General features: G+C 43.3%; 1 protein-coding gene across 3 annotated transcripts; it reads right to left on the minus strand.

Moving 5' to 3' along the window:
• Positions 1 to 6,960: 6,960 nt before the first annotated feature.
• Positions 6,961 to 14,606, minus strand: Vgll2 (vestigial like family member 2). Of its 3 annotated transcripts, none has more exons than XM_004651246.3 (4): positions 14,403 to 14,606; positions 11,555 to 11,864; positions 9,285 to 9,788; positions 6,961 to 8,025 (listed from the first exon to the last, which is right to left on the minus strand). In XM_004651246.3, the coding sequence occupies exons 1-4, from the start codon at positions 14,481 to 14,483 to the stop codon at positions 7,985 to 7,987; spliced, it is 936 nt and encodes a 311-aa protein (XP_004651303.1). In that variant the 5' UTR covers positions 14,484 to 14,606; the 3' UTR covers positions 6,961 to 7,984. The 3 variants fall into 3 exon arrangements, with proteins under 3 accessions (XP_004651303.1, XP_012807174.1, XP_012807179.1); XM_012951720.2 differs by lacking the exon at positions 6,961 to 8,025 and adding an exon at positions 9,889 to 9,895 and having other exon boundaries at positions 9,007 to 9,784; XM_012951725.2 differs by lacking the exon at positions 6,961 to 8,025 and having other exon boundaries at positions 9,007 to 9,788.
• Between the last annotated feature and the right edge of the window lie 1,064 nt (positions 14,607 to 15,670).

Genomic DNA, 15,670 nt, shown 5'->3' on the forward strand with positions numbered 1-15,670 from the left:
TGAGTTTAGTCATGGACAGTGTTTCTTTCACCTTCAATTATGAGGGTTACTTTTGCTGGGGAGAGTAGTTTGGGTTGGAAGCCATAGATTCTTAGACTTTGCAATGTTCCATTCCAGTCCCTTCTAGCTTTCAGGGTTTCCATTGAGAAGTCTGAAGTAATTCTGATGGGGTTACCTTTGAAAGTGTTGTGCTGTTTTTCCCTAGCTGTTTTTAGGATTTTCTCTTTGGTGTCAATGTCTTAATGACAATATGTCTTGGGGAGTTTCTCCTTTTGTCCAGTCTGTTTGAAGTTCTGTTGGCTTCTTGTATCTTGATGGGCATTTCTTTTGAGAGGCTAGGGAAGTTTTCTTCAATTATTTTGTTAAATACTTTCTCCATGCCTTTGGTCTGAATTTCTTCTCCTTCTGGTATTCCAATGATCCTGATATTAGGACTTTCAAGTGTATTCCACAATTCCCTCATGTTCTGTTTACAGAAACTTTTGAACTGACTGAAATTTTTAAACTCTTGAGAATTTCTATCCTCCACTTGGCTGACTCTATTCTTGAGAGCTTCTAGAGAATTTTGGACTTGGTTTTCATTTTCTACTACTTTTCTATGTATAATTTCCATCCCTCTGTCAAGCTCCCTTTTCACATAATTTTCTGGTTTTCTTGATGATTCCTGGATTTCATCCTTGCATTTCTTTATGTCTTCATTTAGCATGTCCAGCTGATTTTTGAGGTCTTCTTTTTCTTCACTCTCTCTCAAATCTCTTTGAACTCCTTCTATTTTCTTGTCTATTAATTCTAGTTTAGTGATAGCAGCATTCACATGATTATCAGTCTGTTGTTGCTTTTCTGCAAGTTCTACCAGTAGCTTGGTCAAGGTTGCATTGCTCATAGCTTTATTTTGGTGTACTGATACTAATAACTCTTCTATGTTTTAATTAGAGATCTTTATTGTAGGATTGGGTGATCTAACTGTTTTTTCTTCCATTTGATTTTCCATGTTATTTCTTTTGTGCTATGGTCTGCCCATCACAGTGTATAGGCACTTAGGTGGGTGGATCAGCCTGGGCTCAAATACAATGGGAATCTGAGGCAGCCTGAGGCAGTTGCCAAACAGTCTGTGCTTTGGTTCTCACTTGCCAAAGCTGCCTAATCTACTGCCTGGCTGAGGCTCCAAAGTTGCCTGATCTCTCAAGTTATGTGCCAAAGCTGCCTGTGTTCAAGCTAGGAGGGACCCTGAGGATCCAGGCAATAAATCAGCCCAAACTTTTGCATGAGATCCCTGGGATCCAGAAGCAGTCTGCACTCCCCCACCACAGGACAGTGGCAGACTGCCAGCATGTAGGGGTGGCACCTGAGCTGGCACAAGCAACAGACACAGTCTCAGCTTGCATGACAGTTGCTGTGGGCCTAGACTCACTGAATGTGCAGTGGCAGGAGCAGCAAGTGAGTGAGTGGGCAGAGCAGCCTAAGCTTCCACAGGTAGAGGGAGGGATGGGTTACCTGCCCAGGAGGGAATCAGTGATTCCCTGTTGATGCCTTGACCCACTGAACCTGCAATGCCAGAGCAGTAAGTGGGCACGTGGGAGGAGCAGTCTAAGCTTCCGCACTCAGGACCAGATTGTCACATGGTGGTGTCTGGATACAGCGGCTACTGGGAGGGGGGGGTGAGCTACCCGTCTGGAGGGAATCAGCGATTCTCTGTTTTTCCCCCCTCTGTGTCCTCTCACTGGCAATCTGTTGGAGATTGCTCTCCCCTAAAAGACCCAGTGAACTCTTAATGTCTTGCCTTCTTTCCCCGGGATCTGCAGCACAACTAGGTGGTCGCCATCTTGGCCAGAAGTCCCCTTCTAAGTTTCTTACCAATCAGTCTGTTAGTGCTCTTCTGCCAGTTTCTACATACAGAGAAGAAACTGCCTGAGGTAAAGACTTCACCATTTTACAAATTCAGAATAATACTAATAACACAGTAATTTTTTAGTCAGTGTTTCCATAGATATCAAGAAATTCCACCAAATAGCACACACAGTGTGTGTGTGGAGGGGGGGGGGGGAAGGGTTATATAATAATAAAGGAAAAAATTGCAGTTGGTGTTTTTGGGTAGATTACACATTGAGAAATATACAGTAGAAGAAGAAATGGGATCATACTAATAGAAACAAACAGCAATAATTTTTTTGTTTTCATTCTCACTTCTCAATAATACCGTTCTTTTTGGAACAAGACATTAATGTAGCTGCCAAAATATAAAGCCAAGGTAATTGTTTGAACATTGGCATGAAAAGAAATGAGCCTGTGACATTCTTATTAATAACCTCAATCATAATTGTTGTTTCTACTAAGTGTTTGTTTAGAATTTATGATCCTTAACTTTTTATCTCTTGAATTAAAACTACATGTTTTTAAGTCTTCTAAATCAGCTCCCAATTTATAAGGTAAATGAAATCTGTCCATATTTGGAAATACAGGAGAGTAAAGCATGAACTCAAAACATGATGTAGATAAAATGTTTCTACTTAGTAACTAGATTATTAGAGTGCTACAACTGTTGACTAGAAATAAAAATTAATTCTTTATTTTTATTTTTTAAAGTTTTGTGTAAGGATAATTATATATTTATTCATTGATGCCTTTCTATAAGAAATATAATTAATCTGAGAGGAGGATGGCTTGAACAAAACACTTTTAGTCATTTTGAAATATTTATATTTAAGCAGAACTTGTTATTCCTAAGAAATGATAAAAACAGAACAGTATAGGAAGCATGGAAACACTCTACTGCTGACCAGGAGCATCACTGAATTCTAGCAAAACTGAGGATATTTGGACATCTTAGAGGAGGTTAGTTTTGTAAAAGCTCACAAAAGTCTTATGATCTCAGGTAGATTATCCCATGAAGAACATTATGTTTTTCTTTTTTGAGATTATTCATATTTATTTGTTTTCATGCATACACACATATATATGGTATATGTGCATATGTATGTGTTTCTGTGTTTGGGTGCACCAGAGTCTTTTGATGGTGCAAATGCAAAGCATATGCATGGGGCACTTTTTGCATGGATGCTAGGGAATTCAACCCAGGGTGTCAGGCTTTGCAAGCAAGCACCTTTAGCTGCTGAGTCATGTCCCTAGGCCCCATTTATTCCTTTTTAACTAAAAATTTCCACATGTTTTACTAAAGTAATGAGTATTCTAGAAAATTCAACACACACACACATACAATGTTAGAATGTTTTACTTTTCCCCTAAAAAAAATTCTGTATGAGAAAGTAAAGTTGTAACAAAATCAGCTCTGCTGTCAGTGCTACTCTGCCTGGATACAATACTGGAATGTCATGGCTAGCAGCAACTGCAAGCTCTTCCTGTAGGCTGCTTTGCCTTTTTAGGCAATGAGGGTCTCTCTGTGTTTAGAATAACATGATTGACAGCTTCACTCCAGCTCCAATTAGTACCCTATAATTTATTAGCTTCTGCTTTCAGATTATGCGTTAACTTCACAAATATTTCAACCATGAAAATAGCAGCTATCAAGTGTCTCTTTCTCGATCCAGCCCTCTGGTCCTGGACTGAAATACAAGGAAAGAGTGGTGCAGTTGATCTGTCAAGTGAGAATAATCATTTGTGCCTGTGCATGTCTGAGTGCACAATGTCTCTGATTTCTCTCTCTCTCTCTCTCTTTTTATCTGTAGTCTTGCAACTGTATGTGGATGTGTGGGTGTGATTTCTATGATACAAGGATACAAGTTTTGTATTACTAGACTTATTTATAGGTGACAAGAAGAGTTTGTGGTTGGAAAATATGAAATTTGTTTGTGCAACGCTTTTGCTTTTATGAGTATCCTGACTTCAATTACCTACAAATAGAAACTACAACAATGACACTTATGCTTTTAGCACATATTTTAGGAATCTATAACAAATTCTAAAATTCTAGAAAGAAAAATGGGCAAAAAAGTTTAACAATCAAAATGTGAATAGTTTGTGAGTAAATAAATCTTGTTTTTCAGTTTTGTTTATTTTTAACGTCCTTTCATATATCTTTTCATTTTTCTTCCATCTGTGACATCATTCTATGGATTATATTAAAATGCATTTCATAGGAACAACATTGATATGGAAAGTGAATTTATTATCTTTTTTTAATCCTCTAGGTGTCTAAAAAAGGGAGCTTCTTTATTTATTTATAGGTTATGTCTGATTATCATCACAGAAATTCAAATTCTTAATATAAGCAAAATGGAACCTAAAACAACATTCATAGTTGCTTCCTCAGATGCAAAAGGGCATAGAAAACACAGAACTTTCCAGAATAAGTGGCCAGAGCAGTTTTCAGGCAGAAAGTCTGAGCCCCAGCTTCCAGTATCTCTGCCCTCCCAGCTAGGTTTGGAATAAATCATGTTAGACTTTGCCAAGCATTGAAATAGAACTTCAAAGGAGAAAAGAAATGGATGGCGACTCCTTTTCAACTAAAGGAGTAGAGTAGATAAAGTTCCAGTAGCTGGGTGACTGAGTCCTCAGCCAGAGGGCAATGGGCAAGAGGATTACTTAGTCGTGGAGAGCTGTCTGTTTCCTTTTCATCACCTCTTCCTCTGCTTAGTAGTAGAGTGTAGAGGAAAAGCTGTGGGTGAGATGTACATAGTGCCAAAGGGTATGACTGCATGAAAATATAATCATCCCTAGCCCCTCAACCTGGTGTAATGGACATAGGAACATCATGTTTACCTTTCTTTGTGTCATCCTTCATTCTCTTAAATGTGTGTTTTTCAATTACTAGAACTATTTTTTGGTTTTCATAGCTTCCTTACTATTAGCAGACAAGAATGTAATATTTTCTCTTTTTTTCTTTTGTTTTGTTTTTTGAGGTAGGGTCTCACTCTAGGTCAGGCTGACCTGGAATTAGTCTCAGGGCAGCCTCAAACTCATAGTGATCCTCCTACCTCTTCCTCCCAAGTGCTGGGAATAAAGGAAAGTTCTTATTTTTTTATTAAAATATAGTGGGCTTGAAGCCTGTCAACTAAGCTGTTAACTCATTAGACGAAGTCAAATCATAATTATAGATCATCTTGCATTTATACTTTGGGAAGGTATAAAACAGAATGAAATCCTGTACTGTGAGTATCCTCTCTGCCAGGTTGTTGGAGCCTGGACTGGCTCAGCAGTCTGGACAAATAGTCTGTTCAAGACAGCCCCAAAGGCCAGTTCCAGTGAATGAGTCTCCTCACCAGCAACCTGATATTCAAGTCAGATGCATCTTAGGAGGGAGGTTTTAGTAATCAGAACCCTGTGGCTGGGAAATACTCACTGTAGGTTCATAGCACAGTTCATATGTGTGCTAACTCACGTGGAGAACAGATAAAGAACTCATTCTAGTGGCCATATAAGGACAACAGGCTGAGCCAAATAGACTGCTGTGTTTTTCTCTTCTATGTTATACTTAATGCCAGATTATGAAAAGTACTCTGGGACCTAATGAGTCTATTTAAGCTTGTATATACCAGTGATCATGCCAGTGGAACATGGATTAAAAAAATCCAAAGAGAAGTCCAAAGTTAATTTTAGTTATTGCTTCAATGTCCAAACCTCAGTCTCTTACAATGCTTGGTTAAGCTGGGTGTGAAGAACTTGAGAGCAATGAGCCTCTTAAATACTGAAATGAATTAATAGGAGACACAGTTATTCCCTCCTGGAGAAGGATAGAATCTGCATCTGGTGGGAAGGTCTAGTGGTAGTGCCATTTGATGGGATTTAGACCATATCTCCTTTGAGACATGGGTTCTTGTGAGTTCTACAGTGTCTGTCTGCTTTGCTGCTTTTCCTTCCTTTATATTACCTGTTGGGGAGGAAAAAATAAGCTCAAAGTTGAACAGCAAAAAGACCTATGATAAGCTGTTATTGCAGTCAATAGCAGTTTAGCTTCTGTATTTGGCTGCTTAAATTTGAATCTTGGTCCTGCCACTTAGAAACTTTAGGATTAGATAAATTATTTCTCCTCTGTGTGCCTCAGTTTTTGCATAGAGAAGAGATCTTAGTTAAAAACAAAAAAATCACCATATAAGACGCTGTGAGGCTTAACTGAATAACTCTACTCATAGAGACTTCAGATCAGTAATCAATTACTGGTGAATAGTAAACAACCAGCATTTTGCTATCACAGAACATAGTCATGTAGTACTTTCCATCTGAGTAAAAGCCTTGATATTCTAATAGTGATCAAATCTACTTGACAGTTTTCCAAAAGACAAAAATCGGAGTGGGTAATGGACAAGCTTCTGGCTCTTGAGATTATTATCCACAATACATTGTATCTGCCTTTCACATTACAAAGAAATCAAGATTTATGCTGATGTTTAATGTTTCAACAATGTACAGGGACAATTTGAGCATAATACAAAATATTTCTGTTTGGGCACTTTAATGAAAGCACACAGAGTTGGCATCAACAACAAAAAGGGCTATCATTTATCTTTTTAATAATCTCTGTGTGGGGGGAGTGCATGCATGTTTGAGTTCATAGCCTAAACTTATTAAAATGTAAAATAGTCAACATTTTTAAAAACATTCTTAATTACTGATTCTACTGGTTGAAGAGTCTAGAATTTAAGGAAAAACCCTCATCTAGAAAATGACAAATCTGTATCTAACTGTACGTTCTACACACAGGCTGTGAAACATCTCTGCTTATAATTTTCTGGATGATAATAGGCAACCCCTTGGCATGGAGGGCTAGGTGATACCTGACTTCTCAGTCTTGCATGATGTGAGACAGGAAGGAAGTCACAAATGCCATAATTCAGCAGACACTTAAGAAAAATGTGTGTGTGTGTGTGTGTGTGTGCGTGCGTGCGCGCGCGTGTGCGCACGCATGCATGTGTGTGAGATAAGATTTCTGACATCAGGTCATACTACTATAAATTATTTTATTCTATTACAGAAAAAAATGAAGACATTTTTTATGAAATAGTGCAGTGTAGTCACATAAACAAACATCTTTAATGCTCATTTCTTTCTCATCACCTTTGCCCACAACAGCATTTTCTCTGACCCAACACAAATTCAAAGACTGAGAAAAATATTGACAGTATTACTGACTCCATGGACATTTCTTGCCCTTGTGATGATTCCTTGTTCCTCTTCATGGAGACAGTCTGGGTCTCTTGTTGCATTTTCACCTACAGGGACAAGATTTGTGGGAGAGAAGGCAGAGCAGGGTTTCTTCTTTCATTGTAAAATGTTTCTTATAAAAAAGATGATACATATATCTATATATACAGATTTATATATAAAATATATCCAGCACAATTGTAATTATTCTGTCAGACACTGGGAAGTGCCACCTTGGTGTATATATTTCTGGAGTTTTAAACAGTTGTCCTACAACAGCTGCATAGAACTTGGGCAGCTGGCTCCAGATCAGCCACTTGCTACTGAGATTCAGACTGAGGTTTCCATGTTCACAGTCCAAAAGAAAGTGTCTGTCTTTCTGTCTGGAGTGGGTGTTATGGTGAGGGAGCTGGAGGCTGGGCCACGAGGAAGAAGGAACTGGCTTCTTTTTACTTCTTCACCACAGTCTTCGTTGCAGATACAAATAATTTTTAAATCTGATATGGCAGTAGTGCTATGATCACACTACTTACTGAAATAATTCACATCAGCATAAAAAATGTTCACACAAAAAGGTCTTTTTTTTCCCCCCAGTTCTAAGAAAGGCTATGATACTCTATCACCTGACTAAGCAATCACACCACAGATATTTCCAGGGATTCAGCCAGAAGTCATTAAACATAATTCAGAGTCTGTAGATCTGCTCATTTAGCAAAAAGGGTTAATTTGAGACAACATTTCTGTGAATGTAGCTTTTGGTTTTCCCAACAAATGGAGAGTTTGAAGTCTCTGTCTTCCTCATGTCCTCATCCATGAACTGAGAGGCACAGATGCTGAGCCTCCACGGCTGGTTGGAGGGAAGAGGGAGAGAAAACCCTGGGTCAGTAGATCAACTCAGAAGGGACACACTGCAGAGTGAGAAGCGATGAGCTGCAAACCAAGATCAGAAGCATTACAAACCCACTCCAGTCAGCTTTGGTGTCACCAAGGGCACTATGCAGAGACCTACAGGGAAGAAGGTGGCTGTCTAAAACCAGTACAGGTCCTTGCTTTTGTCCCGAGGCTGCAAACCTGAAAATAGAGAGATGATGAGAGAGAGAGAGAGAGAGAGAGAGAGAGAGAGAGAGAGGGAGGGAGGGAGGGAGGGGAGAGGGAGATGGATGGAAAGAGAGAGAGAGGGAGGAAGGTGAGAGAGAAAAGAGAAGAGAAGGGAGTGGGGAGGGAAAGCATGAGGTATTTTATTCACTATTTTATTGTGAAAGTTACACACTTCATCCAAAGAGGGTCAGGTGAATGGTAATTAAAAGTCAAAGCAAAATGAATAGAGAAGTCAAACCTTCACCTAAGTGAAAGAGAGTGGACAAACTACTGGCCAAGAACTGCACTCATTACATATTTTTCATTTTCTCTAAAAATAAAGAAAGCACCAACTCCAATCCTTTCAAACCTTATTGGAATGTGCCTTTTAAATTCAACTCAGAGCTCAGGCTTAGATTTAATATTATCATCAAAACCAGCCTTTAAGTTTACATATATAAGGGACCTATTCAATTTGGCAATTAAACTGATATAAGCCACATAGCTGTCATAAGGTGACAAGACCAGGGAAGCCATAGAGGATTTTAAACTACACGCCATGCAGGTAGTCTAGATCAATGCTATCTAGTAACATTGGTCCCACAGAATAACAGTAAAAAGAAAACAATTAAGCATTTTAATAACATTTTATTTCGCCTAATGTTAAGCATTTGCTGGATGTATTAGAGGATGCAAAATCAATATAAAAAATTAAGGAGGTGAACTTTACATTTTCTTATGTACTGTTTTGGAAATCCAGTGCACTAACAACAAAATTTAATTCGTCCTAACCAAAGAGCAAAGGCTCTGTAGTCAGAAGTGGTTGGTTGGCTACAATTCTGATCAGCCCAAGGCCAGTCTTTCCACAGAATTATACACACGTATAGTCTTTTGAACATACACCAGCCTGCCTGAAGGCAGGGGGCTCACTTCCTAACTTGACCACTTACAACCATGGTTCTCTATCTGCTGAGACACAATGATGCCATGCAGTCTTTGTGAGCCACAGTGTCCTGGGGGTCTCCCAGTGCAACTAAGGGAATCTGTGGCTCAGCCTAGGGTTGGTTACCGTGCCGAAGGGGGTGCAGGGAGACCACACTCCCTCTGCTTACCAGAGTCCACGCTGAGGCCCAGGCCAGGAGCCACTTCCCCTACAGGGCTCACGAAGGGTGCCCCAGGAGTGGCCCAGGCGGCGCCGGCAGGCTCGCCCTTGGAGAGCTCACAGGGCGGGCTGCCGGGCACGGGTGCCGGGCCGGGGGCGAGGCGGGACGGGCGCCCCGAGGTAGCGGGCATGAGCAGGGGCCCGTAGCGCGGGTCAAAGTGCGGAGCGTAGACCTCGTGCACCGCGGCGGACCGCGGGTAGGCGGCGGCCTGGGCTCCGAGGGCACCGCCCAGCGCGTAAGGGTGCGAGTGCGCGTGGTGCGGGTGCCAGGCTTCGGCCGTGCCCTGGTGCAGGTGGCCGTGCAGCGCCGCGGGAGAGTAGGGGTCGGGGGCGAAGGGCAGCTCCGAGTGCGCGGCGGCCAGAGGACTGCCCAGCGGCGCGGGCACCGGCGCCGGGTACGCACTGTTCCAGAAGGAGGCGGGGAAGCTGCGCTGGCTCATCGGGAAGGAGCTGTCTGCGGGCGGGAGGCGAGAGGAAGAAGGTGAAGAGTTCGTACCACAAGCCATCTCCGTCCGGACTCACCGCTTGGCCCTGGGAGCTCAACGCACCCCGACCCCCAGGCTGGGAAGTCTGAGAGGTAGCTAGCGGACTCACAGTCAGCGCCTTGCGGCCTAAGGGGGCTGTTAGCCAGGTCAAAGCATTGACCTAATTTATCCAATTTCAGTGCAGAATTTCTGGTAGTAAAGGAAAGGGGAGAAGGAGCGGTCCTCTTCTCCCGCCCAAATTTTAACGAGCAAAGCTCACCCTGCCTCTGGACCAGAGCATCTTTAGGGCAGACTCGACCTTCCCCCAACCTGCAGTTTCTCTCAAGCTGGAGATCCTCCTCCCCTCCTGCTCCACCTCCCAGCAATCTCGCTATCCCTTCTCTACTCAGCCTTCCTTGCTCCAGAAAATATGCTCGCCCACTGTCTCTGACAGACTGATATATTTCGAAGTCTTGCTATCATTAGTTTTGTTTCTAGAAGCCTTCTTTCAGACATTTTTCCTGAGAAAACGAGTAAACTAGACACACTGAAAGAACAGTTGTGTACTTTTTAAGTTTTAACTAACAAGGTGAGGACGTTAGAAGTAATTATTATTAACAATATCACTGCTAACCCTAGTGTACGGAAGCATTAAAGAAAACGACATTTGGGTCAAATTTTTTGCTTTTCGTTGGCACGGAAAGAAAGGTATTTAATTCAAGGACCCCTTGTGACACACTTCTTTTGAGGAACGCATTTCCATCACTTAGGAAAGAACTGAAAATGACTGGGACATACATTGAAAATGGTGAAAAATCTTTCTGCAAAAATGTATCTAGACAATTGGAGAATAAGAAGAAGGACTATATTTGAAATGCATATCTTCAGATATGGTCTAAGGGCAGCTGCACATATGGTGGCTTGTGCAAACTGGCAGATTCTTTTAAGAAAGTAAGGGGAGGGGTGTTCAGGTTGCCATTTCCCCACACAACAAAAATCTGTGTTCTTTTTTACAACCAAGTCCTCTTTTCTCAGATTTATACAAATCAAAAACAAAGCTTACTGAGCAAGTTTACTAAATGGTGGTTTCCCAGCCTTTGTGTTACTGGTGATCAAGGGAAGTTGAGATTACAGAAGAGAGGCAGAATTTTGGCAGGAAATGTAGCAGAAATAGAGGCAACATGAGTTTTGTGAAGGCCATCAGAGCTGTTTTGTTTCATTGCCACTTTACTTGCTCATATTGTAAAAATATTTTCTGCTTTAAGATTTCTCAACTGTTTGAAACTTGACAAAAGGCAATTGCTACTTATAGGAGATTTTTCTCAATGAATTGCGCTTGCAGGGAGGTCTGAGAGATTTTCTTCTGGACAAATTTTCTGAAACTGGGAAGTGCCCTGTTGGCTATTGGTGAAGGCCCTTCAGCCCGGGGTTTGGAAAGATGCGGTGCACTTCCTTTTTCCACAGCACATTTGCATACATGCTGACATTTGACTCTCATAGCTTTCTCTGGGAATGGATAGGAGGGCAAGTGTTACTCTAATTTTAAAGAGTAATAAATACTGCCCTCCAAAGATTTAAGAGTACATGGCCAAGGTCATACTGCTAGAAGTGGTATTTGCACCATGTCATTGCTTTCCTTTGCATCCTTAAGGAGAGATCCATAGCTTTTCTTCTGATACCCAAGTATTCTTTCTGCTAAATGTCTTTGTCCCAGAGAACCCTCTGTCCACCCCATTCAGTAGGGTTCCATGCTCACCTCTCCAGGGCCCAGAGCTCCTTTGTGCTTTGCTGCTGGCACAACCAGGGAAATAGCTGCTTGGCTGGCTCAAGGCTCTACTGAAATGTTCGTCCACCACGGAGCTGATGTCCCCCTGGAAATAGGTGAAGAGGACGCAGCGAGAGTTGATGTACTCGGCCTCTGGTTGGTGCTCTTTTTCTGGGCTGCCTGCCTCCTCTTTTATACTGGCTGGGGTTTGGCTGGAAAACGAAGAGCTGCCGCTTCTGCTGCTGCTGGGGCTGGCACTGCACTCATGTGCTTCCTGCATTTTGGAGTAATAAGCTAGTTTCTGCTCAGAGAGAAAAAAAGAGTAAAGATGTCAATGATGACCAATTTGGCTTCACACTGTACTTACTCATGTAGATCGCGAAGATATCCTCTGAAAAACTGGCATCTGTTTTTAAGCTTAGTACCTTTCACCTAAAACCAGCATTAGGGTGTAAAACCTATTGGTTTCTCAGCCTGCAGCATTCTCCAGAAGAAAACTGCCTTCCTCTGTGGGTGGCACATCTGTTTCTCTAGAGTTAATGTTCCTAGAACGTTGGGATCAAAATTCCAGAAGACACTCAAAATTCAAGGATGTAAGCGGAGTTTGATCTTAGAGCTGGGGTCAGGACCAACATTTGTTAAAAATCAGATTCCAAGGACAAACAGCGCCCATGTCCAGTTAGTGACTCTTCTCTGCCTAAGAATTCAGAGCTGAGACACAAGGTGCAAGATTACACATCCTTATGAAATACGGAGAAAAACAGAATCCACTCCACTAAAAAAGATATTTAAAAGAAACACACACGCACGAAGCAGGTCCATTTAAAAACAACAAGTGGGATGGAATTTCAAAGGGGAAAGTGTGTGGGGGGAGGGAGGGTATTACCATGGGATTTTTTTTATAACGGTGGAAAATGTTAATAAAAATTAAATAAATAAATAAATAAATATTTAAAAAACAACAAATGGGAGACTGGAGAGATATCTTACTGGTTAAGACATTTGGCTGTGAAGTCTAAGGACCCAGGCTATAATCTCCAGGTCCCAGGAAGGCCAGATGCACAAATATACATGCATCTGGAGTTATTTTGCAGTGGCTAGAGGCCCTGGTGTGCCCATTCTCTCTCTTCTTCTCTCTCCCCTTGTCTGTTTCAAATAAGAAAACAAAAATTAAAAAAAAAACACAACAATTGGGGTAAAAATACAGAACAATATCGTGAATGGTAAATGCAAATTGAAATTTGGTTGTCTACCAAAAAAAAAAAAAAAAAACCCCACAAAAAAAACTCCATTTTAAAATCTGACTGTTTTTTTAGACCCAAGGTCTATTGTAGCCTAGAATGATCCCAAACCCAACATGTAGCTGAGGCTGGCCTTGAATTCCCAGTCCCCCACCCCCATTCCCTCTCCCCCTTCAACCTCCCACATTCTGGTGCTGCTACAGGTGTGCTCCCAGCTTTGAGAATTTTTAAAGAAGCCTTTGAAGTAGAGAAAAGCCAGAAGACAACAGGTATTTACACCTTCACACCTCTACATGCATGTATAAAGGGAGCTGGAGGAAGGTTGAGGTCCTGGTTGGGATGTTGAGCAAACCATCTTTCCACAGTGGCAACTGAAAGTCAAGTATTGCTGCTGAGAACATTTGCTTAGAAATTAACCACAGACTGAATGTAGTGCTAAACCAGTCTGCTGGCATTGATGAAGTCTTAAGAAACAACGAGTGGCCTTAGGAAGAGAAAGGACCAGATTTCCATCTGACCTGCCACCGTTCCTCTTTGCAGCAGATAGTCCAATGCAGAAGATAAACCCCTGATCTCAAAATCTGAGGTCTAAGGATTCCAGTTCTTTAGCAATATAACCATGTTCCTACCTGGCTTACACTAGAAACTTTTGATATTCCTAAAACTAACAAAGAACTTTCAGTTCAGGGAGTTTAAAAGAGGAGAGGGGGAAGAAGAAAGAAAACTAAAAGTAAAACCTACCCACCCCATCATTACTTCCTCATGAATTTGCTTAATAATATAGTTCGGATTTACAAACAAAATGGGTGAAAGTATTGACTCAAACGTGAGGTGGGATTCCATTTTTCCTCAAAGAGGAGTACAGATCCTTATTTCGGCGCCTGCCTAAGGTGATTTTGTCCCTTCTCTAGAATACTGCCATCTGATTCTACCACCATCACTGGGGACATGGAAGGACATAGCCCAAGGGAAACAGAAATTGCCAGAATGAGAGGAAACTTGCAGTTTGCAGGATCGGGGTTAAGTCTTTTTAAAAGTGAGTTTGAGCTTTAAGATTCAATTTTTTGGCCTGAAAAAGGCGAAGCTCCGTAGGAGGGCCAATCGCGTCCTAATAATATGCCGTTAAAATTTTGCAAAGCCAAATTCAAAAGCTTACGCCTGTAGAGGGGCCGTGCTGCTCATAACGGACTCTGGTTCTGGAGTGATCGGCCCCAGCGCTCAGGAGAACTGAAACGGAAGAAGTGATTCTCGAGATAAACTTGGAAGGATGCTGAGGTGCGGGCTTTTCCACCTGCTACAGAAAGACAAAGCTAGCTTTTGCTTTTTATTGTGTTCCCATTCTCAGCCTTAGGACTAAGGTTTGGCTTTTATTGTGTGAGCTTTGCCTGCTGCTCTCTGCTCTCCCACCAGTCGCCAGGGTGTCCCTAAGCTGGGCTTAGCCGCCTGTGCAAAGCAGCAAATGGGACCGTGGAGAGGGTTAGCTAATTGCACAGCGGCCCGACGGCAGCGCGCCGAGCCCGCAACCCGGCTTCTTCTCGGTTGTGTGACATCCCCACGCCGTTCGCAAGGTCCCTACCTTGACCCGGACAATCACGTACCTGGTGGTAGGGAGTGTAGGCGGATGCGAAATAAGGCTGCGGAGGACCGTAGACTTGGTACATAACATCCAGACAGCTCATGGCTCCCCGCCGCGGAGGCAGGTCCGAGAGTTTTCATCAACTCGGGTTCGGTGGAGCTCCAGGCTGGTGGACCCGAGGTCGCAGCTCCCGAGTCGGGGGCGGAGGAGCGCGGGGCAGCTTTGGGCTCGGGATCCCGCGGCTCGCCCCTCCCTCTGTCCCTCCGTCCCTCAGTCCCTCCCTCCCGGCAATTCCGGCGGGGGCCGCGCTGGGTCGCAGCGCCGCGGCTCCTGCTAGCGGGCATTTAAACCCGGAGCCCACGGGCGTGCTGACGCCACGCCCCGGCTGCGAGAGGGAGGGAGCAGGGGCGGGGACGGCGGGGCCACTGAACGTGGGGACGACGGCCCCACGGGACACCCGCGAGTGTCCAGGTGTCCTCAGGTGGAGCCGTATGGCCCTGATGCCTGGGTAGATGGGGCATTCTCTGGCTAAAATGGGGGAGTGGGCAAAGAGCCCAGAGACACACCCACAGGAGAACCGGAGAGAGCTGGGAGTTTACTTTCAGAGAGAGCAAAAGTCGGGGAAAGGTCTGGTGGCAGAGCCGCTGCCGCTCACTCACAAGACAGCTGAATGCCTCAGGACAGGCGAGGTCCTTGACACTGTACTCTGCTGATGTTTGGGGATACCCAACTCCATCCTTTGGAGTGCCCTGAGGGGTCGCAATCAGGGTACTGAAAGACTGGCGACAGCTTTGGACACCTGAGTGTTCCCTTGGTGAGAAGTGGCCCCACTTGGCTGCCACTTCTTCGCTCCACCTCTTCCACCAACCAGCTGCTCCCACCTTCCCCTAATCCCAGTACTCCCAGTCACTCTTTCCAAGGCTGTTCCCTTTGGTCAATCTACAGCTCCTTTCCATCTCTTCCTATCTAGTTGACGCCCTCCAATGCAAGCAGCTTTCCAGGAATCCTGGAGGTTTTCCTTAACCCCTAGACGCTTGACTCCCCAGACTAGGGTCGCCTCAGATGATGTCCTTTCAAAACAAGTACCACTTCCCTCCTTGGCTTTGAAGCATTTAGGTACTGCAGACAGATAAGAGAGGGCTTTTACTGTCTGTCTGGTCATTAATAAAAGCCAAGATGGTCTGTTTCAGATGTGAGAGCATGTGTACTCCAATTTTGAAGCACATGCCTTTCTCCTCCTCTCTGGCCTGGAGAAATCAGCTGGCTCAGAACTCCATCAAAGAAATCTCT

This window comes from Jaculus jaculus, chromosome 9 (assembly GCF_020740685.1).
Source record: "Jaculus jaculus isolate mJacJac1 chromosome 9, mJacJac1.mat.Y.cur, whole genome shotgun sequence".
NCBI lineage: Eukaryota > Metazoa > Chordata > Mammalia > Rodentia > Dipodidae > Jaculus > Jaculus jaculus.

What these genes read in the sequence shown, in the direction of transcription:
- Vgll2 (XM_012951720.2), bottom strand. Translation starts at nt 14,483, where the DNA reads ATGAGCTGTCTGGATGTTATGTACCAAGTCTACGGTCCTCCGCAGCCT. An exon ending in CCTACACTCCCTACCACCAG is followed by an intron (nt 11,865 to 14,402) that starts GTACGTGATTGT and finishes CTCTCTGAGCAG; the next exon opens with AAACTAGCTTATTACTCCAA.